The sequence below is a fragment of the Trifolium pratense genome, linkage group LG4, assembly GCF_020283565.1.
Source record: "Trifolium pratense cultivar HEN17-A07 linkage group LG4, ARS_RC_1.1, whole genome shotgun sequence".
Taxonomy (NCBI): domain Eukaryota; kingdom Viridiplantae; phylum Streptophyta; class Magnoliopsida; order Fabales; family Fabaceae; genus Trifolium; species Trifolium pratense.
Window position 1 is genome coordinate 6276453 of NC_060062.1, and position 25997 is coordinate 6302449.

The following is a 25997-nucleotide window of genomic DNA, read 5'->3' on the forward strand; positions in this document are numbered from 1 at the left end:
AGTATTGGTGAAATGATCAAATGGTGAGTTTAGGTTCTTCTCATACCATAACGAAATTGAAATTATGATATACAATGAACTCTAGTTAATGAATGTGGTGATATGTATTCCAACTATATCTACTGATGAACGACTAAACATATATAAGACAATATTATCAAATGGCTTTATGAGAATTATTTCCTCTTGCATAAAGCTAACGGTCTACATATATATACACATAAGGAAATATTATAGAGAGATTTTATGAGTGTTATTTGATTTCACTCTATAAATCAAGTCAATGCATTCACACAAATTATTTTCTAATGGTTTGACTAATTTGTCTTGATCTGATCCATTAATACTTGAGGAATCTTCATGTTTCTTTACATCCCCTTCAAGGTTGGCAGAGAGTGTGGATGAACGCCAAGCTTGTATCAGAAAGTGGCAAAAGGAGTTTTACCCAATGCTTTGGTAAAAACATCTGCAATTTGTTGAGTTGTAGGCAAGTATTGAAGTTGAAGATGACCATTGGTAACTTTTTCTTGGATAAAATGATAGTCAATCTCAATATGTTTAGTTCGAGCATGAAATTAGATATTTTTTTAGGTCCATTATTTCTTAGGTCTTGAAATTAGATATTTTTCTGGTCCATCTTAGAATTGAGTTTTGGGTCTAACTCATCCTTACAAAACCGGCTTGTAAGGTAAGGATTGCCTCTACTTTATAAACACTTAGTCAGGCCATCTCTCAACCGATATGAGATTTCTTAACATCATTGATTTCAAAGGAGACAGAAACATAAAGATTGTTCACCACCCCCGGTCTAATTAAAATTTGCATAAAATATAGGGATTGAAGCTAAAACCGAGATAACGAAAATTATTGATCATCATACAATTTAATTTATGAGTCAACGGATAAAAAAATATTATTGTGATACAAATGGTAAATGCTTAGATCACTTAATCATTTGACCGAGATTTTAACCCACAACTAATGTATATAAAAAAATGGAAAATGCTAAAATTTTATCTCGTAAATTATGCATTCAATACTTTAATGATGTAAAAATTTATTCACTCTCATTATTAACTTTATCATTTTTTTTAGTATGCTTAACTAGTTAGTGACCCGGAGACACTATTTAGCATAACCCTATATATGTCAAGATATATGAACTCCTTAAATAAATATGAAAGTAAAAGAATAAGGATAAGCATGTAAATTCAATTTTGTAACGTTTTTTTACTTGGATTAATTTTTGCGTATAGTTATGAGCATTTAATGATTTCCACTACTACTCCAAATTAAGTTGGCACTTTTTGGTAGCACATTGGCAATAAGAGAAAGATATACCTTTCTTGCACAACCTATATGAATCACACATATTATATAGGTATAATAACCCAATTAAACTCATTTTTTTTCTCTTCCAATTCCATATCTCAAAAAATGAAAATGCCTTCTTTTCTTGATTCTTTACCTCCACGTTCATTCTTCTTTTGTTTCCTCCTTCTTCCACTATTGCTTTTGCTCTTGCTCTTAGTACCTTCTTCATCTTCATCTTCCTCTTCAACTTCCTCTAATAATGTAAATAAAGTAACCATGTCAATCTACTATGAAAGTCTATGTCCTTTTTGTGCTGATTTCATAGTGAATCATCTTGTGAAGCTATTTCAAACAAATCTAATTTCCATTGTGAATCTTAGATTGGTCCCTTGGGGAAATGCTTGGATTAAACCTGATGGCACTTTTGATTGCCAGGTACATGTATCAATTATTGCTTTTCATTTTTTTGGAAATATAAATGCATAAATGTGATATTAAGTGGGTCCAAATACTTTTTATATACTAAAAACATTTAAAAACTTTGGTAATAGAAGAAATGGAAATGATAGAAAATTGAGAGGATCTCATCTCGATTATATCTTATTGTTAACCAAATTTTATATAGTTAAAATATTTTAAAGTATGTGATATAATAGTAAATATTTATTTATATTTTAACTAATAAATCACACTTAAAAATAATTTGGTATGATACAATTTTTAACTTTTTATAAAAAAATGAAATAGATTGAATTGATAAATTTATTATTTGTAGAAATTTAATAAAAATGTAAATATATGAAAGCTTACATATAATGCCAAGCTGAATTGAATTTCTACCCTTGTACTTACTACCACCACTCTTTTTGTGAGAATTTCATGGGTCAGAGCCAGGGTTGCATGATATATTTATGATGTTAAAGTAAACTTGTAACAAATAGTTATGGGTACTGTGAAAATAATAAATTCCCGCCCCCTATGTTAAGTGTTGACCAGTTGATTCATAACCTACCCAACTGTATTCTCCACTCTCCAGCAACCCATCCAATTGAGCAATGATTTCATTAAGGTTCACATAAAAGTTCTGATAATAAGGTTACTTTCTTTTCCATTTAGGCTGCAAAATTACAGTTGTATTTTTTCCGGGTGATTTGTCGGCGTGTTGTTCACACAGACAAAATACACTATCTGAAAATATTTTCTGATAAAATTTTACACTATCGATAAATATCTTCCAATAAAAACAAAGAGATCGATTATGAGCAATATCGAAGAGAGAAAGAGTAATTAGAATCACTTGATTTTATGTCCCCCGCCTTTCTTTATGTAGGCTATATATTTAGCAAAAATAAAATAGTGCGTGTCCATGGTTTTATATACAAAATTCTACTCATATATATTTTGTTTTAATAGTTTGTTTTTAATAATTGCAGCATGGAAACGATGAATGCGTTCTAAACACCGTCGAGGCCTGCACCATTAAAATATATCCTGACGTGGTACGATTTTCATGAAAGAACTTTATCTTATTCTATGAAGTTTCTTTTTATAGCAAATGTGATTTTGAACCGAATCTAAAGATAGATGTTAAGTAATATATGAATGAGATCATGTATTTATAATGTCTTAAGATTTTAGATAAAATTCTAGTGTCAAATTTTGTGTGGTTGTGGATCAAGATTACCTGCGATCACAAACAATCCCCATTATAATGTAGTTTGGATAATCATCACCTTTCATGCAAGATGGAGTGGTTGATATTATGAAATTGACAATGATCAAGATATAAGCGGTCAAATGTTGACCCAATTGCGACGAGATTTCTTGATTGCAACAATTACATGATTCTTTGATTGCAGGAAATTCAAATCCTTTCATCTTACATTAAACATTACCCTCCTGAAGTGTATCCTTATTCCAATTTTCTAATAGCCAGATATTGTGAACGCATAAGCAAGTGTAAATCCAATGCACTAATATAGTATATTATGACCATATATAATATGCAGGCACAACATTTCAAATTTATACATTGCTTGGAGCGTCTCACTTTAGAGAATAGGCATAATGAATGGTTTAATTGCTTCCATATGACTGGCTTGTCCACATTGCCTATGGATTGCTACAAAAGTGGCAATGGAAAATCTGTAAGTTCATTATATTCTTATCTTATTTTCATTGAACTCTATACTTTAATTTGAATTTGAATTTAGTATGGTCACAAAATCGCTAAGTTATTGTAGTTAAAAAAATTACTGCAATTGGATTATGATCAGAAATTCATATTTTGAGTTTTAGGGTCGGTTTTAATCGACTAATTTGAGTTGAGTTTATTTATTGACATGAGTTTATTTATTGACATGAATTTTGTGAGACTGTTCGAGAAAACTTATAAAAATAACTTATGACATTTTTTACAAACTTTTTTTTAGCTTATTTTCATAAGTTCTCTCAGATAACTTTTTTTTTATTATCATAAGCACTTATCATGATAATCACTTGTGCTATAAGTTATAAATAAGTTGTTTATCCAAACATGACCTTAATTTTGAATCAAGGCTAATAATGATATTTATGCCTAACAAAACAAAACAGATTGACCAAAAGTATGCTAAGGAAACTGCTCAGCTTAATCCTGCTCATAGATTTGTTCCATGGGTGGTTGTCAACAACCAAGCACTCCAAGAGGTTTGTGATTCAAAATATCTAAGTTGGTCTTCAAAATTGCATGATTCACATTATCAATAGTCTAAAATGATATCTGAAATTGGTGTTGGCTCGAGAGTTGGAGTGTGCTCCTCTCAAGGTCTCAGATTCGATTTTTCCTGGTGCCAATTTCGGTGGGCTAGTCTATACCGAGCAAATAAAACTCCGATTTTAAATGAGGCCCCCGCAAGTGGATGGTGGGATTAGTCCTCTCGAATTAGTCGGTCCTTAGGCCGGATACCGAGTTTTACAAAAAAAAAAATAGTTAATAATATTTCATAATTGATATTTAATTGATGTTAAAGATTTCACAGCCTAAGTGAATTTTATAATATTTGTTCCTTAACCTCTTCTATATTTTCTTGTGGTTGTAGGACTACCAAAATTTTATGACATATATTTGCAAGGCATACAAAGGAAGTATGAAACCAGATGCTTGTAGATCACTTTCAACAAGAACTTATTATGATACAAAAATCAACTCCTTTCATCCTGTTTGCTATGTAGATGAAGCAAAAAATCTGACCTTACTTACAACTAATCACCAAATTAAGGAGTAAATAAATCCTTATGAAAATGAAGTTGGAATGCATTTTTGGTCTGTTTCATGTTGATGTATTAATATAACACTCACTTTGTCTTAAGGTTCAAGCTATTGGCTAATATATAATAGGTTCATATATGAATCACTTGCTTTGGAATTTGGAAGTGCAAATGATCATAATAGAACTTGTTGATTTGTTACTCTATTTAACTCCTTTGTTTGTGCACACATATAATATAGGTTTAACTAGTCTAGAAGTCCTTGAATTAAATAAGTTTATAATTCATGAAGAAATCGTAAGAATCGGTCAATTTACTCTCTCAAGTTTACGAAGTATAGCAATTTAGATACTTTAGTAAACATCATTAAAACCAATAAGACATACGTTATTGTCTCGAGCACACCACCCCCAACTTGAAGGGTTTGCAGCTCCTTGAAAACAGCGTCGATGTTGCATTTAAGCCAACCGTGTCTAGGTACCGGCCACTGCAACCTGTGTTGGTCTGCTACAGGACTTGCATCCTCGTGAACAGACTGAACAGCCCGCTACTCCCATAAATGTGTCGTGCGCATTGCTATATTCATGGTTGTGTCTCTTGCATTGTTCTACAACCAATTATTACGATTTTGCCATATCATCCAAACCAACATAGCCACAGCGAACACAATGATTAGCATTGAACAAAGTGTTCTCGCAAACGAATATGAGTCGATCAGCAACCATGGCAAATCCGCCATAACAGGTGTTTCGCTTTTAGTGGTGCACGAATTCTCAGACCCAATGACTCATATATGCTCTTCATGATACACTTATAACCTAATCGTGGTATGTACTGTTTCGGCCAACAACAATGTAATAACATAGAACAATAGTAGTTCGCTCAGGTGATCGAAACCTAATCGTGGTGGGGTAAGATGCAATGTAGGTGCAACTTTATTCACGGAACAAGGGGACTATTGTGTTGGAATCTGTCTTAAAGGTGACAACGGAGAATTTATTGCAGTTAAAACATCATGGTTTCACGGTCTATCACAACCTCGAGAAGCTAAAGTGCGCGGTTTAAAAGAAGTGATAGCTTGACAACATGAACTTAACAATGTAGCACATTTGTTAGCAACTAACAAGAGCGTCATTCTTACATGCTAGTTTTTATTGTCATAATCATATGTCATCTTGTATTAAGAACAACATTTTTTTTTAACAAATTAAGAACAACATTTTAAATGGAATTAGTTAATTTGAGTCTTGTAAAAAAATAGAAAATGATAAAATGACAAAGGATATGTACACACTCCATGTGGTTGGTGACATGAGACAATAGAGAAGGAAGAAAAATGTAAAATGTACAAGATATAAAAGGATATAGAGACAAAAATGACCATAAATATCATGTAGATTGAAATTTATAATAAGGCAAGGTTAACACGGTAATACCAAAATAATGGGCCTATGGAGTGGTTAATATCAATAAAGAATGCCTTCATTTTCACTTGAAAACAAAAAGTGACTATTTGCTAACTTCAAAACAAACTAGGAAATTGATTTTCCAGCATATCCAAACAGAAAGAGTGTGACTATCTTTGCAAACCAAAAAAAAAAACTTAAAATCTTAGTTTTTTTTTCACTTTTTTTTTTCCCGACTCTACATATGAGATGTTTCTCCCTTAATTTTTAAATGTGTCTTCGTGAAAATAGATCCTCTGCGATGTAAATTTTCTGCAGTGGGATTTTGACTCTTCATTTATTACTACTTGGTTCTAGTTGGTCAAGCATAATTGAAGGTGATGATTATTAATCACCGAGAGGATCTTTCCCGTGTCTCCCTTGATTTAAATGGAAAAAACTTGTACAGCAAAAATCATTTGAAATAATATTGACAATTTGGGCTTAAATTACTCTCGTTATTATAAAAACAAAAATATTGATGGTAAAATATTTTTAAATTAATATTAAATCACATGTTCCCATTTCTCTCTTTCCTTCTCAAGTTTTTCATTTCTTTATTCGTGTATGTTTGCTTCTACGGTATAAAAAAATAATTTTTTAAAATTAATATTTATTAAAAATAAATTGAATATAAAGTAATTTATATTTTAGTATAACATTAAATATTTATTAAAAATGAATTAAATTTAAAAATCAATTGTAAAAGCAAAATCTCTAAATTCTAACTTATAGTTAAAATTGTTTTTAGAGCAAAAAATGGATTTTACTCGAGAACATCCAAAATATAAAAATCAGTTTAAAAGTGAAATCAAACATACACCGAGATGTATATAAGAGACCGAGTTCCAAATAAAATATTCACGGTTCACATTTTTACCCTTAGAGACACACTACAAAGTCTCTCTACTTTTGTAGGATTGAAAGTAAAAAAATGGTTTCTCCAAAACTTTCAAACACTATAGTAATAGCATTATTCCTTTTATTTTTCACCTATGAATCTAAGGGTGAATCTTATTCTTTTTCTTCTAGTTCACACAAAACATCATTTGATCATCAGAAAGTTAATTTATCAATATACTATGAAAGTCTAGACAAAGGAAGTGCAATTTTCATAGTTAAGAATCTTGATGAAATATTCAACAATGATATTATTAACATTGTTAATCTCCAACTAATCCCTTGGGCCAATTCTCATGTCAATCAAGCCAACAATTCCATATCATGTCAGGTTTTAATTTTTCTCTTTTTTTTTGGTTGCCATGTAATTTTTTTACTAAATTTTGGTTGCTATACTAGGAATTTTTGTAGTATAAAATATTCAATAATTCACACGGTTGACTTTTATTTGAAACATTGACTTTGATTGATATCAATTTGCCTGATTTTATTTTGTATATGAACTCTTCATATACGTTTTTATTTTGCTTTTCTAATTCTTATGATGCTTTCATTTTAATGAGGGTAAAAGGGATTTAACTATTTTTTTTTAATTATTTTTATTAAATTATGTGGTCAATGAACTTTTTTGTTGTAGTGTAGCCTTATTAATTCTGAACATAATTATTTAGAAATATTAAAATCTTAATTTTTATAGTCACTTTTTAAACCGTGTTTGGCACGAGTCCGGATACTAATTATTTAGATGACTCACTTTGATGATTTTTTTTCTTCATCAATTTAATAAATTTGTTTTTTAATGATTTCCAATTTCTAATTAAAGCTTCAATGATGATTAATATTTGTTCATTTTTTTGGTATTTGTCTCTTCACACACATAATTTGGCAGCATGGACCAGATGAATGTGAGTTAAACTCTTTAGCAGCATGTGCCCTTAATATTTGGCCTAATGTGGTAAGTAAGGGAACCTTGAAACCATACCTCAAGAGTTTAATTTTAAATGATCATATACAAATTTAATTTTGATATATCGTCAGTATTTTTTTTTTCATAAAAAAAAACATTTATACTAACGATATATATAAATTAAATTTATCTCAATTATATGTATCTAAATTGTGATGCAGAATGAACATTATGGTTTAATTTACTGCATTGAGTTTCTGGCAATTGATGGAAAGAACAAGATGTGGAAGAACTGTACCAAAATACTTGGTTTGCCTGAGAAGCCTTTTATGAATTGCTTTAATAGAGGAAATGGAACAGAGGTTTTTTTTCCTTCATTTCTTTGACTCCATGGTTAATTAAAATGATATATCATAGGAAATGAAAAAAAATATTCTTATTATTAGGATATATGTATAGGCCAGCGTTCTTCGTTGTCACAATTGTCACGATGACCTAATCAACACCGATAAAAATAAAAGAAAATTAAAAACGATCAGTTATTTATTGAGCTTCACATATTTGTTTATCTTATTTTTGTCAAACGAATATAGATTAAATTAAACGAGTGTCTCTGAGTCATAACAAAATGAATGAACTTTGACTATCGATGGCCAATGTCACTTATCGTTAGAATTTCAAACAATTTTTAAGTACCGATCTATGTTGGACCAACAATATTAATTCTTATTTTGGTATAAATTAACATTATATTTTGAATTTTGTATGCAGCTTGGAAAAAAACATATTAATGAAACAGCAAAACTAAACCCACCTCATTCATTTGTGCCATGGGTGGTGGTGAACAATCAACCTATTAGAAAAGTTTGTATTTTCTCCTTCTTTGTTTTTCTCTCACACACACAATTGATCTTAATTATTTCTAGATTATTGACAAGATTAATGTTTGTTTTAAATTCAGGACTATGCAAAATTTACATACTATGTTTGCAAGGCTTATAAAGGTGATGCTATTCCAGCAGCTTGCAATGTTCATTTGAAGGAGAAATAATTTCAACTATTCATATTGTTAGTCAAGAAAAATATTACATCTATGATATAGTATTAAAATAAGAAACATAGTGCCTATGTACATTTTCTAGTGCTTATATGGAAGTGTTTGTCTTCTCATGAAGACTTCTTTTTTAATAGGAAGAGTTTGGAGGGTGATAGCCATGGTGTTTTTTCTATTATAAAAAGTAAAAATATGCATAATTTGTGCCAACACAATCCTTTTCCCCTCAAAATTGTTCGCTATGTTATTGAGATACCTCAAAATCAATATCAATGTTGATTAATAAAATGCGTAATAGTACATTTATAGAAAGAAGATGAGAACAAATTATAGTCGTAAAAAAAGTTTAATTGTATGTTTGGTTTCCTACGTTTATTAATTTTAGGTTTTAATTTAGTCTTTTAAGTTTAAAAGAATTTTAAGTTAGTCAATTTAGTCAATTTTCTGTTCAAATCGTCCACGTACATAGCTAAAACATTACATACACGAACAACTTAGGAGGATACTACGTGAAAGTTTTAGATGGAAAATTAACTCAAAATTTAACGAAAAGAATGAACGTATATTGACATCAATAACGTAAGAGACCAACTTAAAACTTTTTAAATATAAGAGACCAAATTAAAATCTAAAATAAGCATAAGAGACTAAATATACAATTAAACCTAAAAAAATGTATATATAGTTGTGCTAAGCTGGCTTAACTAACTAACTTTCTTCCTGTGTATTATTTCCAGCTTTATCAAGACTTTCTTCAATATTTTTCTTGTGTTATTTCCTTCATAAATTATCTACTTGTATAAGTTTTTTTTTATTTTTATTTATAAACACCTACTTGTATAAGTTAATCACAATCGAAATTAACATATAGCACACTCTAACAAACTGCACCCTCAATAGGGCTCATAAAACTATATTGGCAAATTTTATTTACTTCGCGGTCGAACTCTAAATTATCAGACATCTTTTTTGAGAATTAGAGGATTAAAAAAAAAAAAAACAATGCATCATATTTGGTGAGAAATTGACTAAAATCAAGTAATTGTAAAACTTGGGGATTAAAATCAAACAATTGAAATATGAATGACCAAAATTAAATAATTGTAAAACTTAAGGAATAAAAATTGTATTTGAACTAATAATTAAATCATGAAAACTACAAGATATAAAAGGATGTTGAGTTAAGAATGACCATTAATATCATGTAGATAGATTGAAACTTATAAAGCAAGGTTAATTAACACGGCAATACCCAAATTAAAAAGGGTAATAAGAGTGATTAAGAATATCAATGAAGGATGATCGTGACAGAAAAGGTTGTATTATAGCTTATTTCCCTATGTGCCCTCTTGAAAACAAAACGAGAGACTATTTGGTATTATTTGCAAATTTGCTAACTTCAAAACAAACTAAGAAATTGATTTGCGTCCTCGTGAGCTTAGCTCAGTTAGTAGGGACATCGCACTATATGTGCAGGAGTCCGGGTTCGAACCCGAGACACTCAACTTATTCACATTTATAGTGGATTCTCTAGCCACTAGACTACTTGATAAAAAAAAGAAATTGATTTGCGATTAAAACCAACCAGGAAGAGTATCACTATTTTTTGAAATTACGAAAAATAGGTTGAAATTTTAAAGTGTAACTTTTGTAAAATTATGATAATTTACTGTGATTTTGTCAAGTTGCTGTAAATTCAAACATGCATTGTATATAGAAAATAACAAGTTGGCACATTCAGACAGACATTTCGCTCATATTAGCTGTTGCGACGACTTAGGTTTAAATAACGAGTTGGCACAAATGAGTTTCAACGATAAATTTAATGCTAAAAATCAAATGTCGAGAAAAAATTACTTATACTCGAAAACAAATCAAGTAAAAATCAGTTCAACACCTCTAAATTTGGGTCACGAGGGGGTGGCCGGGAAAACATCCACATTAGGCTTAGAGCAACAATATAGTGAGTTGTACATCACATTTTTACTCAAAGCATTAAGACATTAGGTTTATGGGTTCTTTCACTTATAAAGTGTTCAACCTCCACTTTCAGGAGGGAAACTCGGTTATACTTTGGAGTAGCATTTGCTACCCTATTTTATTTTTTTCATATATATGTTAGTATATTTTATAGTTAGTTAGTCTAGCTAGTAATTGTATATTTATCTACTCGAAATAAATTTCTTTATAAAAACTAATAGAAAATAGGAAAGACAAAAAACTTATTACTCTAAATTTCTTATTTTGACACTTTCCGTCTCTATATTAACTTCACTGGAAATTTTGTCACCTATGAAAATTGTCAAAATAAAATTCATAAAATGATATTTTATTTTTTATATTTGGCCCCTCGTTAAATTTGGGTTAATTTCACCCTATTCACTTTTCTAAATAATGTGAGACTTAACTCAACTCACACCTGTCACAGCACTAAAATCAACTTTACCTCTCCAAAAGGTGTATATATAAGAGACTGAGTACCAAAAAAAAATTCAGAGTTCACATTCTTACCCTTTAGAAACAAATTACAAAATCTATATCTACTTTTGCAGGATTGAAAAAAAAAAATGGTTTCTCCAAAATTTTCAAACACTTTAGTAATAGCATTAGTCTTTTTATTTTTCACCTATGAATCTAAGGGTGAATCTATGAGTAAAGTTAATCTATCAATATACTATGATAGTCTATGCCAATCTTGTGCAATTTTCATTGTGAAGAATCTTGAAGAAATATTCAACAATGATCTCATTGACATTGTCAATCTCCAACTAGTTCCTTGGGCCAATTCTTATGTCAATCAGACCTACAATTCCATATCATGTCAGGTTTTAATTTTTCTCTATTTTTTTGTTATACTGTTGGAATTATATTTTGCAATGCATTATAAAATAATTCAATGATTAACATGGTTGACTTTTCTTTGTAAAATTGACTTTCATTGATGTCAATTTGCTTTATTTTTAATTTTATGTTATTTTTTGTATGAAATGTTCATATACTTTTCATTTTTTGCTTTTTCTTTATGATGTTTTCACTTCAATGTGGGAAAAAGAGATTTAAATATTTTTTGTTTTGAAGTTTTTTATTATTACTAATTTATGTGGTCATGAATATTTTTTGTTGTAGTCAAGCCATATTTCTGAACATAATGATTATTTTGATGATTCAATTGAAGATTTTTTTTTTCATTATCTTCATCAATTTAATTTTTTTAAATAATTTCCAAAGCTTTACAGTAATAATGATTATTTATTCAATTTTATTTTATTTTGTATTTATATTTGTCTCTTCACACCCAAAAACTTATCAGAATGGACCAGATGAATGTGAGCTAAATTCTTTGGAAGCATGTGCCCTCAATATATATTTGGCCTAATGTGGTAAGTATTTTGGGAACCTAAAAACCATACTTTACATTAGGTGAGTTTTTTTTTTTTATAAAGGTTAATTTTTATATAGTGTACGTTGGTGTAAAAAAAATTATACCGTCAACAACTCAAAATACCATACTTTAAAATTGACTAAAATTAAATGTGTTTTAATAATCAAAATATTATGATCGGCTAATAGTGTAAAAAATATGTACACTCACCAGGTATATATGAATTAAAGTATAATTAAAAAAAATCATCGTAATTATATATCTAAATTGTGATGCAGGATACACATTATGGTTTAATTCACTGCTTTGAGTTTCTGGCAATTGATGGAAAGAACAAAATGTGGCAAAATTGTACCAACCAACTTGGTTTGCCTTTGGAGCCTATTAAAAATTGCTTTAATAGAGGAAATGGAACAGAGGTTATAATTTTGTTCATTTCTTTTTTTCTTTCTTTTTTTTGGTTACTAATTTTGTTCATTTCTTTTTCTTTTTTTTGACGTTAATTTTGTTCATTTCTTTGAATGCATTGTTAATTAAAATGACATAGCATAGAAAATGGAAAAAGTTTTTCTTTGGTAGCAGATAGACAAAATGATAAACCATTATAAACCCACACATATAAGTGGAGGAGTTCAGGTTTGAACTTCGGATGGTGTCCGATTTTTTCAGTTGAGTTGAAAAAAGTAATTTTTTTCTTCATGTAGTTTAAATTCACCTCTCGAGGTGAATAAATGAGAATATCAGGGTTCGAACTCCGATCATGCATATTTCTTGTAATGTCTCTGTCAACTGAGTTAAAGTCACGTAGACATGGAAAAAGTATTCTAATTCTATGAGTTTTTTTTAGTTAAATGCTTGTTTAAATGTCCTTAACATTAATTCTTACTTTGGTATAAATTAACATTAAATTTGAATTTGTTTGCAGCTTGGACAAAAATATATTGATGAAATAGCAAAACTAGACCCACCTCATTCATTTGTGCCATGGGTGGTGGTGAATAATCAACCTATTGGAAAAGTTTGTCTTTTCTCCTTCTTGTTTTTCTCTCTCACACACACACATTGGTCTAATTTCCAAATTATTAACAAAATACTCATCATGTTTGTGTTAATTCAGGACTATGAAAATTTTACACAATATGTTTGCAAGGCTTATAAAGGTGATGCTATTCCAGCAGCTTGCAATGTTCATTTGAATGCAAGTGAGAAATAAATTTAACTATTCATATTGTTGGTGAAGAAAAATGTTACATGCATACGTCTGCACTTGATCACGTCAAGCTCTTGGAAGGATACACACATGACACATTGACCATGCATGCTGAATATATTACATATCTATCTACTATGATATAGTCATATAGTATTAAAATAAGAGAGATCGAGAGATAAAGTACTGTACTTGACAAAAAAAAAAGAAGTACCTATGTGTAAAATTTCTATTGGAATATATAATTATAAAATCGATTTTGTAAGGATGAGTTAGACCTAAAACTCAATTCTAAGAGAGTTAATGACAATTTTTTTGTTAATCATTTGGTTCTTAGATGAAGAGGTGTCAGTAATCTAAGATTTGATCAGAAGGTAAATAAAATCTAATAAAAATTCATTCTACTTGAATCAGTATTCACTCGAACGGTTGTCCTTTGGTGGAGTTCGTTGTGAAAGAGATTGTATATCATATATTTATATATACATAAGATCGAATGCAACAATACTATATATGATAAAACCCTTTAGAGTCAATAAACAGACACAAACATATCAAAAAGTATATGCACATAGAAATGACCTCACTAAGTTCATTTCGGTTCCTTTCTTTAATTCTTCTACTTTTGATGATCATCAATCCATCTCAATCTCATTTTTCTGAGTTGAATAGTGGAAATGATGTTGTCCATGTTTCTTTGTATTATGAATCTTTGTGTCCATTTAGCAAAGATTTCATTTTGGAAGTACTTGAGAAATTCACTAAATTAGATGTTATGTCTATTGTCAACCTCCATTTGGTTCCTTATGGCAATGCTTTTACAAGTCAAAATGGAACAGTTTCTTGCCAGGTCCCAAATTTCCTTGCTTTCTTAGTGACAAAAATTTCTCGTATTTACGCAGTCGAAACATTGTTTTGAAGTATAAAATAAACGGAAGTATTATTTTTTTATTGTTCGATCTTGATGTTTCAACTGTGTAAATACAAGATTTTCAAAATTCGAATTCAGCTTTATATATATTGTAAAAGTTATAATTTATTTTTTTATTTTAAAATATGTAGCATGGTCCTGATGAATGCTATTATAATATCATAGAAGCATGTGCTCTTGAAGCTTGGCCATTGGTAAGGATTTTCCTTAGCAAACAATTTATTTTGTAAAACCTTAGTAAACATTTTTTACTATGATCTAAATGAGATTTCTTCTATTTCTAACAAATTTTTCTTTGTACTTGACCTATCTTTAAATTTGATGAAGAAATATAGTTTGCCATTCATCTTTTGTGTTGAGAATGGTTTATTTACAAATGGAAACCCTAGTGTTTGGGGATCATGTTGCAACCGTCTCAGATTGGACCCAAGACCCATCCAAAATTGTTATTCAAGTAAACATGGAAATGAGGTCAGTTTCATTTATAACTCATTTAGTATTTTGGTCAAAAAAATTAGTATTGAATGTATGCTGCCAAAAAAATATTTTAGATACTGCCGCATACTATGGCTCGTTTGTTACGATATTTTATTTTTTTGTTGTAAATCGAGTATCCTCTGCGTGCAATTGTAGAGACTAAACCCTCGAGCATTGTGGGACCCCTATGAGTGGCAAACTCTCCCTAAGATTACTTTTTTTTTTCTTCTAAAAAACTATATTACTTTTAAGTTTTAAGAAAAAAATTTATAAATAGATTACTTTTAAGACAAATGATAATCTCAAAAACTTAATTTTAAATTGCTTCAATTGAGAAGCCGTTTTAAATAGCTCCTTTTGTAAATCATCTTCAACATATATTTTTTTTTAAAAAAAATATTTTCACTATAATAAACAAACACACAAAATTGGTTTTCTTAAAAAAAATTTAAATTATTAAATATCAGTTTAATATTTTGATTACAATAAACCACTTTTTATAATCTATAAGAAACCTGCATTAGATATTAACAAAAGATAACCCAAAGGTGTTTAGATAAGATGATGCAGATCTCTTATAGCATAATCAAAATATTGATTTTGATCTCTGGTTTAGGTATATGTAGTAGATTAGTCTCTGCAGTTGCGTGCATTTTGTTTACACTTAAAGAAAATGAAATTTGAAACAATTTCATGTTTTTCACTTTCTAATTTTCGTGTGTTTGAGAATCTCTCTTTACTAATTCTAGGCTAAAATTTAACATTGCAGCTCCATATACGCAATGGTAAAGAAACAAATGATCTCAATCCACCTCTTACTCATGTACCTTGGCTCCTTGTGAATGGCCAGTATGTGGATGCTGAAAATGTTAGTAACATTAATCTTCTTTAATTATTTAAATAGTTAATATTTATCTTCCTAAATTAATATGCACATTCCTTTCTCCAGGATGATCTAGTGAATCATGTGTGCAATGCCTACAAGGGTCCTTTGAAATTCAAAGCTTGCCAAAAGAAAGAAAAGTGATATTGGTGAACAACATATATAATAAGGGGGTGTTCCCATATAATAATGACCATCACAATCACATTGTAGAGTTGTTTTTATTTTTAATAAATTTTTTTTTTATTATTTTCTGTTTTAAATTTAGTCTTTTTCTATTTTGAACTTTTAAGTAAAAAGTACAATTTGACATGTTAAAAGATTAATTTTAAAATATTTGCTTAAATGTAATTTTGATCCCTCTATTTTTTAAACATTTGGTCCACTTATTTTAAAAATCAGTTTTTTATCCCTTATTTCAAATTTTTTTACTTTTGATCCCCACTCAGCATCTCCAATGCATGTCCCTTATGAGTCTCTTAGATGTCATGTGTCATCACTTATTTGCTTATGTGTCATGACTCTTGTACATGTGTTTCTTATGGGTCTCTTATGCAAGGGATGAATGTATAAAGTCCCTTAGCAAAATAAATTGGTATAAAATATTACTTATTTTGTCCATATCATAAATAAAATATTATAAAAAGATGACATGTGAGGTTCACTCTAGAGGAACTATTGAATCGTAGTGAAATAAGTTTGTGTTGGTTATATATGATGGGATTTGAATTATTTCTCCAATTTTTCCTATTTTTTTTTTCTTCTTAATTCAATGGTTGATTTTCTCTTCTTTTTATTCTTTGTAATTTATCAACCCTTAGATTAAAAAAAATGAGGGAAAAAGGTGAATGTATTAATTAAAGTATGCCATGGAGGGTCCATTCTAGAGATTCGAGTTATTGCATTTGAGTGAAATAGGTTTTTGTTGCTTATAATTGATGTGTCATGAGAGATCTACTCAAAAAATTTAAGGAACCTAAAATAAAATAAAAATGCATTGGAGATGCTTTAATTTGGATTCAATTTTGATGATGTGGTAGAGACATTTATGACATGGAAAATGCCATGTGGATAAAACAATTTCACATTTCATTATTATTTATTTTAATTTAAATTAATTTTATTTTTTAAAAACGAAAGGTATGCTCTCTTTCAGATTCACTACATCTTCTCCCTCTTCTTCAAGCTCCATTTTATCAAAATTGCAGTCATAAAAATTGAAAATTTTGACTTAGCTATTTTCATTTTTGTCTTTCTTTTGAATCTTAGTATACGAATTGACCTAAAAATTCTTAACGTAAGGTTAAATTTGATATAATAAGTCTTTAATAGTCGAATAATGCTATGATATTATCATGCTGACCAAAACAACCATGGATATTAGCAGGGATGTTGGTCTTTATGAACTTCATACTGAGACGATTAGATCGACCCCATTTTTCATAATGATCAACATCATCTGAAAGACTAGTTTCAGTAACAAAAGGCGGTCTGTGTTTTCGAACAATATAAGTAATATCCATCAACCTAAGTGAAGAAGAATACTCTCCTTCCAAACCTTATAGTTTTCACCCCTCATTCCGGGAATTTCACAATTAAAATAAGAAAAATTAATTTAGAATAATTAAATTCCATAAACAGTAAATAATTGATTTTAATTTCTTAATTACATGACTAAGAACATATATATTATGGAGCGGTGGTTATACCTGTTTAATTTTTAATCTAGAAATTTAAGTGTTATGAATATTAATTAAAGAAAATATAAAAAAAATATATTATTAATTTTAAATTCAAAAATCAATTTTAAATATTGGATAATTCACACTCAGTTGATTTTCTCTAATTCTTATGAATTAAATATGACTATAGTCGTGTATTTCAATATCACATCTTGTTGGTGTTGGTTGAAAATATACATGTTGAAAAGTGTTGATTTTCCCAACAAACCAACAACTACATACCCACAATACATCTTGTAAAGAATAATATTAGTCACATTATTTTTTTCATATGACTCTTTAAATCATGCATGTCATGTAAGAATGAATATTATATATTATTGAAATATAAAGTAATTGTAATGTAAATTTTAATCCCTGTTATTTTATTTTTTATGTAACCCCTATTACATTTATGTATCTACTCTCTCTAGTCCTAAATATAAGAGAAAATTTAATTTTTAGATTCATTAAGAATCTAAAGTATATGATTCATAATATGGTCCAGATACATTAAGTTCTCAATTAATCTAAAAAGTAAAATTTATCTTATATTTAAGACCGGATGGAGTATTATTTATTAAATAACTTATTAAATTTGAATAATTGCATAATTTTTTTATATTCTATTATTTTATCAAAATCTAATTACTTATGTTTCTTCTCTCATACATTTTCATCTATTCTTTTGTATATTTTTCTTTTTCCTTTCTTATTCTCGCACATGTTCATAAAATAAGAGACATTGTTCTTTGCTGGCTACTATAAGCAAAAATTCACCTTTAGAATAATTGATATATTTGATCTATAATATAAATCAAATATTGAACCTTATTAAAATACTTGTAAAAAAAAGATTTATGTTGAAATGATAAAATTAAACATGATTTTATCGATTTTACAGATAGTTAAATCGTGTAATAAATACTTTTCAATTGACAATTTTTTTTATTTTTTTTTAGATTTTGGTTGAAATGATAAAATTAAACATAACCCTGAATTGGTTTATGATCGTTGTTTCTGTCGTCATGATCGTGAGGGTGAGGAGGATTTAATGACATTGGTTGTTGATGATCAAGAATGCTCTACCTCGGATGATGGAGGCGGGGATATGTCAGTTTGTATTGGTGATGATGAAATTAGGTGTCGTAGGTTCAATATGGCTTCACTTTCGCGGCCGTTAAGACAATTTTGTATTGGGGATTCATAGAATCAAGGAGGGAGAAGATAAAATTTTCAAAGAATGAGATATATGTTGAGGCAGCGAGGGCGCACTTTTTGGTCCTGAAAAATTTTCTATCACAATTTTTGATCCCTACTTTTAATCAAATTCAAGAAATTTGGGAGACTAAAATCAAACAATCGTAAAATTTGTGAATTAAAATCAAACAATTGAAATTTGAAGGAGCAATTTTTTATTTATTTTTTTAAACCAAAGGTATCCTCCGCGCGCAACTGCAGATAATAATCCCTTCGAGTTAACTGAGATTCATTTAAGGGGTTGATCTCTCCCAACAAATATTTCTCCATACGCATTGGCTGGGATCGAATCCAGGACCAAATGGTTATGGGACTCAAGTATTTATCACTTGTGTCACACTATGTTTTTCTGAAGGAGCAAAATTAAACAAATGTAAAACTTAAAGAGACAAAATTGTATTTAAACTAATAATTAAACTATGAAAAGTACTACAAAGATATAAAAGGATGTTGAGTTAAGAGTGACCGTTAATATCATGTAGAATGAAACTTATAAAGCAAGGTTAATTAACACGGCAGTACCCAAAGAAGGATGATCATGACTGAAAAGGTTGTATTATAGCTTCTTTTCCTATGTACCCTCATTTTTACTTGAAAACAAAAAGAGAGACTATTTGCTAACTCAAAACAAACTAAGAAATTGGTTTGCCATTAGATCCAACCAGAAAGAGTATCTTTATTTTTTGAAATCACGATAAATCGGTTGAAATTTTAAAGTGTAACTTTCGTAAAATTATAATAATTTACTATGATTTTATCAATTCACTATAAATTCAAACATGCACTGTATATAGAAACTAGCAAATTGGCACATATCGAGAGACATTTATCTCTTATTAGCAGTGAGTCTGTCACGACGTTTAAACAACGGGTTGGCACATATTATACTTAAAGTGATTTATTTATATGTAAATGAGTTTCAATGATAAATTTAAAGCTAAAAAACAAATGTCGAGAAAAAATCACTTCTACTCAAAAGCAAAAGTAAATATAGTGTCAAATAACCGATTATCCCAAAAGCTTAAGCTGTTAGGATAGGGCCACATCAATGGTTTTATATTATTTCTAACACGTCCCCTCACGCAAGAGCCCACTTGGGCTTGAAGCGTGGATAATGCATAGGCCCACCTACCATATGCTTAAATTCCACTTTTTAATTAGAAAGTGAAGGGAGCGGGGATCGAACTCTAGACCACTTAGTCATAGAGGCTCTGATACCATCTTAGAATTGAGTATTGGGCCTAACTCATCCTTACAAATCCGGCTTGTAAGGTGAGGATTGCCTCTAGTATATAAACACTTAGTCAGATCATCTCTCAACCGATGTGGGACTCTTAACACACCCCCTCACGCCCAGCACTATTGGGCTTGGTGCGTGGATATAAACGGTAGGTGGCCCGATAGCGGAAACCTGATAACAGGTGGCCCGACGGATCGTGGAGAGGCTCTGATACCATGTCACGAATATCGAGGCCCAACTCATCCTTACAAAACCGGCTTGTAAGGTGAGGATTGCCTCCTCTTTATAAACTCTTCTCAAGAGTCCTATCTATCCGATGTGGGACTAAATCCCACCGAGTGTTGGCTATGTCACGAATATCGAGGCCTAACTCATCCTTACAAAACCGGCTTGTAAGGTGAGGATTGCCTCCTCTTTATAAACTCTTCTCAAGAGTCCTATCTATCCGATGTGGGACTAAATCCCACCGAGTGTTGGCTGCTAACACCCTCCCTCACGCTTCAGCCCAGCGGAATGGGCCTGAAGCGTGGACGACGGAGGAAGGCGGAAGCCCAACGATAGACCCGATAGGCTCTGATACCATGTCAAATAACCGATTATCCCAAAAGTTTAAGCTGTTAGGATAGGGCCACATCAATGGTTTTATATTATTTCTAACATATAGGGTCTGTTTGGTTCAATTAATGGGAGGGGAGGGGAGGGGAGGGAGTTTAATTCCACATATGTTTAGTTCAAACGAGGGAAGGGGAAGGGAGGGGAGATATTTTAATCACAAATATGTTTGGTTCACGAGGAGATGTAAGATATTTTATAACTAATTTCAACCGCTTTGAAATAAATTTTATCTCTCCAAAATCGAAATTAAACATACACGAAGGTGTATATAAAAGACTCAGTACCAAAATAATATTCAAGAGTTCACAATTACAAAATCTATCCACTTTTGCAGGATTGAAAAAAAATGGTTTCTCCAAAACTTTCAAACACTATAGTAATAGCATTAGTCTTTTTATTTTTCACCTATGAATCTAAGGGTGAATCTATGAGTAAAGTTAATCTATCAATATACTATGATAGTCTATGCCAATCTTGTGCAATTTTCATTGTGAAGAATCTTGAAGAAATATTCAACAATGATCTCATTGACATTGTCAATCTCCAACTAGTTCCTTGGGCCAATTCTTATGTCAATCAGACCTACAATTCCATATCATGTCAGGTTTTAATTTTTCTCTATTTTTTTGTTATACTGTTGGAATTATATTTTGCAATGCATTATAAAATAATTCAATGATTAACATGGTTGACTTTTCTTTGTAAAATTGACTTTCATTGATGTCAATTTGCTTTATTTTTAATTTTATGTTATTTTTTGTATGAAATGTTCATATACTTTTCATTTTTTGCTTTTTCTTTATGATGTTTTCATTTCAATGTGGGAAAAAGAGATTTAAATATTTTTTGTTTTGAAGTTTTTTATTATTACTAATTTATGTGGTCATGAATATTTTTTGTTGTAGTCAAGCCATATTTCTGAACATAATGATTATATTTTGATGACTCAATTGATGATTTTTTTTTTTCATTATCTTCATCAATTTAATTTTTTAAAATAATTTCCAAAGCTTTACAGTAATAATGATTATTTATTCAATTTTATTTTATTTTGTATTTATATTTGTCTCTTCACACCCAAAAACTTATCAGAATGGACCAGATGAATGTGAGCTAAATTCTTTGGAAGCATGTGCCCTCAATATTTGGCCTAATGTGGTAAGTATTTTGGGAACCTAAAAACCATACTTTACATTAGGTGAGTTTTTTTTTTTTTTATAAAGGTTAATTTTTATATAGTGTACGTTGGTGTAAAAAAAATTATACCGTCAACAACTCAAACAAAATACCATACTTTAAAATTGACTAAAATTAAATGTGTTTTAATAATCAAAATATTATGATCGGCTAATAGTGTAAAAATTATGTACACTCACCAGGTATATATGAATTAAAGTATAATTAAAAAAAATCATCGTAATTATATATCTAAATTGTGATGCAGGATACACATTATGGTTTAATTCACTGCTTTGAGTTTCTGGCAATTGATGGAAAGAACAAAATGTGGCAAAATTGTACCAACCAACTTGGTTTGCCTTTGGAGCCTATTAAAAATTGCTTTAATAGAGGAAATGGAACAGAGGTTATAATTTTGTTCATTTCTTTTTTATTTCTTTTTTTTGGTTCCTAATTTTGTTCATTTCTTTTTCTTTTTCTTTTTCTTTTTTCTGACGTTAATTTTGTTCATTTCTTTGAATGCATTGTTAATTAAAATGACATAGCATAGAAAATGGAAAAAGTTTTTCTTTGGTAGCAGATAGACAAAATGATAAACCATTATAAACCCACACATATAAGTGGAGGAGTTCAGGTTTGAACTTCGGATGGTGTCCGATTTTTTCAGTTGAGTTGAAAAAAGTAATTTTTTTCTTCATGTAGTCTAAATTCACCTCTCGAGGTGAATAAATGAGAATATCAGGGTTCGAACTCCGATCATGCATATTTCTTGTAATGTCTCTGTCAACCGAGCTAAAGTCACATATAGACATGGAAAAAGTATTCTAATTCTATGAGTTTTTTTTAGTTAAATGCTTGTTTAAATGTCCTTAACATTAATTCTTACTTTGGTATAAATTAACATTAAATTTGAATTTGTTTGCAGCTTGGACAAAAATATATTGATGAAATAGCAAAACTAGACCCACCTCATTCATTTGTGCCATGGGTGGTGGTGAATAATCAACCTATTGGAAAAGTTTGTCTTTTCTCCTTCTTGTTTTTCTCTCTCACACACACACATTGGTCTAATTTCCAAATTATTAACAAAATACTCATCATGTTTGTGTTAATTCAGGACTATGAAAATTTTACACAATATGTTTGCAAGGCTTATAAAGGTGATGCTATTCCAGCAGCTTGCAATGTTCATTTGAATGCAAGTGAGAAATAAATTTAACTATTCATATTGTTGGTGAAGAAAAATGTTACATGCATACGTGTGCACTTGATCACGTCAAGCTCTTGGAAGGATACACACATGACACATTGACCATGCATGCTGAATATATTACATATCTATCTACTATGATATAGTCATATAGTATTAAAATAAGAGAGATCGAGAGATAAAGTACCTATGTCATGTGTACTTGAGTACTTGACCAAAAAAATGTACTTATGTGTACTTGACAAAAAAAAAAGAAGTACCTATGTGTAAAATTTCTATTGGAATATATAATTATAAAGTCGATTTTGTAAGGATGAGTTAGACCTAAAACTCAATTCTAAGAGAGTTAATGACAATTTTTTTGTTAATCATTTGGTTCTTAGATGAAGAGGTGTCAGTAATCTAAGATTTGATCAGAAGGTAAATAAAATCTAATAAAAATTCATTCTACTTGAATCAGTATTCACTCGAACGGTTGTCCTTTGGTGGAGTTCATTGTGAAAGAGATTGTATATCATATATTTATATATACATAAGATCGAATGCAACAATACTATATATGATAAAACCCTTTAGAGTCAATAAAGAGACACAAACATATCAAAAAGTATATGCACATAGAAATGACCTCACTAAGTTCATTTCGGTTCCTTTCTTTAATTCTTCTACTTTTGATGATCATCAATCCATCTCAATCTCATTTTTCTGAGTTGAATAATGGAAATGATGTTGTCCATGTTTCTTTGTATTATGAATCTTTGTGTCCATTTAGCAAAGATTTCATTTTGGAAGTACTTGAGAAATTCACTAAATTAGATGTTATGTCTATTGTCAACCTCCATTTGGTTCCTTATGGCAATGCTTTTACAAGTCAAAATGGAACAGTTTCTTGCCAGGTCCCAAATTTCCTAGCTTTCTTAGTGACAAAAATTTCTCGTATTTACGCAGTCGAAACATTGTTTTGAAGTATAAAATAAACGGAAGTATTATTTTTTTATTGTTCGATCTTGATGTTTCAACTGTGTAAATACAAGATTTTCAAAATTCGAATTCAGCTTTATATATATTGTAAAAGTTATAATTTATTTTTTTATTTTAAAATATGTAGCATGGTCCTGATGAATGCTATTATAATATCATAGAAGCATGTGCTCTTGAAGCTTGGCCATTGGTAAGGATTTTCCTTAGCAAACAATTTATTTTGTAAAACCTTAGTAAACATTTTTTACTATGATCTAAATGAGATTTCTTCTATTTCTAACAAATTTTTCTTTGTACTTGACCTATCTTTAAATTTGATGAAGAAATATAGTTTGCCATTCATCTTTTGTGTTGAGAATGGTTTATTTACAAATGGAAACCCTAGTGTTTGGGGATCATGTTGCAACCGTCTCAGATTGGACCCAAGACCCATCCAAAATTGTTATTCAAGTAAACATGGAAATGAGGTCAGTTTCATTTATAACTCATTTAGTATTTTGGTCAAAAAAATTAGTATTGAATGTATGCTGCCAAAAAAATATTTTAGATACTGCCGCATACTATGGCTCGTTTGTTACGATATTTTATTTTTTTGTTGTAAATCGAGTATCCTCTGCGTGCAATTGTAGAGACTAAACCCTCGAGCATTGTGGGACCCCTATGAGTGGCAAACTCTCCCTAAGATTACTTTTTTTTTTCTTCTAAAAAACTATATTACTTTTAAGTTTTAAGAAAAAAATTTATAAATAGATTACTTTTAAGACAAATGATAATCTCAAAAACTTAATTTTAAATTGCTTCAATTGAGAAGCCGTTTTAAATAGCTCCTTTTGTAAATCATCTTCAACATATATTTTTTTTAAAAAAAAATATTTTCACTATAATAAACAAACACACAAAATTGGTTTTCTTAAAAAAAATTTAAATTATTAAATATCAGTTTAATATTTTGATTACAATAAACCACTTTTTATAATCTATAAGAAACCTGCATTAGATATTAACAAAAGATAACCCAAAGGTGTTTAGATAAGATGATGCAGATCTCTTATAGCATAATCAAAATATTGATTTTGATCTCTGGTTTAGGTATATGTAGTAGATTAGTCTCTGCAGTTGCGTGCATTTTGTTTACACTTAAAGAAAATGAAATTTGAAACAATTTCATGTTTTTCACTTTCTAATTTTCGTGTGTTTGAGAATCTCTCTTTACTAATTCTAGGCTAAAATTTAACATTGCAGCTCCATATACGCAATGGTAAAGAAACAAATGATCTCAATCCACCTCTTACTCATGTACCTTGGCTCCTTGTGAATGGCCAGTATGTGGATGCTGAAAATGTTAGTAACATTAATCTTCTTTAATTATTTAAATAGTTAATATTTATCTTCCTAAATTAATATGCACATTCCTTTCTCCAGGATGATCTAGTGAATCATGTGTGCAATGCCTACAAGGGTCCTTTGAAATTCAAAGCTTGCCAAAAGAAAGAAAAGTGATATTGGTGAACAACATATATAATAAGGGGGTGTTCCCATATAATAATGACCATCACAATCACATTGTAGAGTTGTTTTTATTTTTAATAAATTTTTATTATTATTATTTTCTGTATTAAATTTAGTCTTTTTCTATTTTGAACTTTTAAGTAAAAAGTACAATTTGACATGTTAAAAGATTAATTTTAAAATATTTGCTTAAATGTAATTTTGATCCTCTATTTTTTAAACATTTGGTCCACTTATTTTAAAAATCAGTTTTTTATCCCTATTTCAATTTTTTTAACTTTTGATCCCCACTAAGCATCTCCAATGCATGTCCCTTATGAGTCTCTTAGGTGTTATGTGTCATCACTTATTTGTTTCTAATATAAAGTCCCTTAGCAATAAATAAAATGGTATAAAATATTACTTTATTTTGTCCATATCATAAATTAAATATTATAAAATGATGACATGTGAGGTCCACTCTAGAGGGACCATTGAATCGGAGTGAAATAAGTTTGTCTTGGTTATAATTTATAAATGATGGAATTTGG

General features: G+C 29.7%; 5 protein-coding genes and 1 pseudogene across 6 annotated transcripts; all 6 read left to right on the top strand.

Annotated features, from left to right (window-relative positions):
• Positions 1-1318: 1318 nt before the first annotated feature.
• Positions 1319-4764, top strand: LOC123924799 (gamma-interferon-responsive lysosomal thiol protein). 2 transcript variants are annotated; one of them, XM_045977769.1, is made up of 5 exons: positions 1325-1749; positions 2748-2813; positions 3324-3461; positions 3910-4002; positions 4395-4764. In XM_045977769.1, exons 1-5 carry the CDS (start codon positions 1360-1362, stop codon positions 4578-4580), a joined length of 873 nt encoding a protein of 290 aa, XP_045833725.1. In that variant the 5' UTR covers positions 1325-1359; the 3' UTR covers positions 4581-4764. The 2 variants fall into 2 exon arrangements, with proteins under 2 accessions (XP_045833726.1, XP_045833725.1); XM_045977770.1 differs by lacking the exon at positions 3910-4002 and having other exon boundaries at positions 1319-1749.
• Positions 4765-6887: 2123 nt separating this feature from the next.
• On the top strand, positions 6888-8981 carry LOC123924801 (gamma-interferon-responsive lysosomal thiol protein-like). Its single transcript, XM_045977771.1, has 5 exons — positions 6888-7239; positions 7798-7863; positions 8037-8177; positions 8587-8679; positions 8777-8981. Exons 1-5 carry the CDS (start codon positions 6943-6945, stop codon positions 8864-8866), a joined length of 687 nt encoding a protein of 228 aa, XP_045833727.1. The 5' UTR covers positions 6888-6942; the 3' UTR covers positions 8867-8981.
• Positions 8982-11436: 2455 nt separating this feature from the next.
• Positions 11437-13494, top strand: LOC123924802 (annotated as a pseudogene).
• A 517-nt stretch (positions 13495-14011) lies between these two features.
• On the top strand, positions 14012-16103 carry LOC123924803 (gamma-interferon-responsive lysosomal thiol protein-like). The gene is made up of 5 exons (XM_045977773.1): positions 14012-14311; positions 14524-14586; positions 14720-14863; positions 15639-15737; positions 15819-16103. Exons 1-5 carry the CDS (start codon positions 14027-14029, stop codon positions 15894-15896), a joined length of 669 nt encoding a protein of 222 aa, XP_045833729.1. The 5' UTR covers positions 14012-14026; the 3' UTR covers positions 15897-16103.
• A 4831-nt stretch (positions 16104-20934) lies between these two features.
• Positions 20935-23002, top strand: LOC123924804 (gamma-interferon-responsive lysosomal thiol protein-like). Its single transcript, XM_045977774.1, has 5 exons — positions 20935-21192; positions 21681-21746; positions 22033-22173; positions 22693-22785; positions 22885-23002. The coding sequence occupies exons 1-5, from the start codon at positions 20935-20937 to the stop codon at positions 22978-22980; spliced, it is 654 nt and encodes a 217-aa protein (XP_045833730.1). The 3' UTR covers positions 22981-23002.
• Positions 23003-23542: 540 nt separating this feature from the next.
• On the top strand, positions 23543-25561 carry LOC123924805 (gamma-interferon-responsive lysosomal thiol protein-like). The gene is made up of 5 exons (XM_045977775.1): positions 23543-23873; positions 24086-24148; positions 24282-24425; positions 25201-25299; positions 25381-25561. The coding sequence occupies exons 1-5, from the start codon at positions 23589-23591 to the stop codon at positions 25456-25458; spliced, it is 669 nt and encodes a 222-aa protein (XP_045833731.1). The 5' UTR covers positions 23543-23588; the 3' UTR covers positions 25459-25561.
• Positions 25562-25997: the final 436 nt, after the last annotated feature.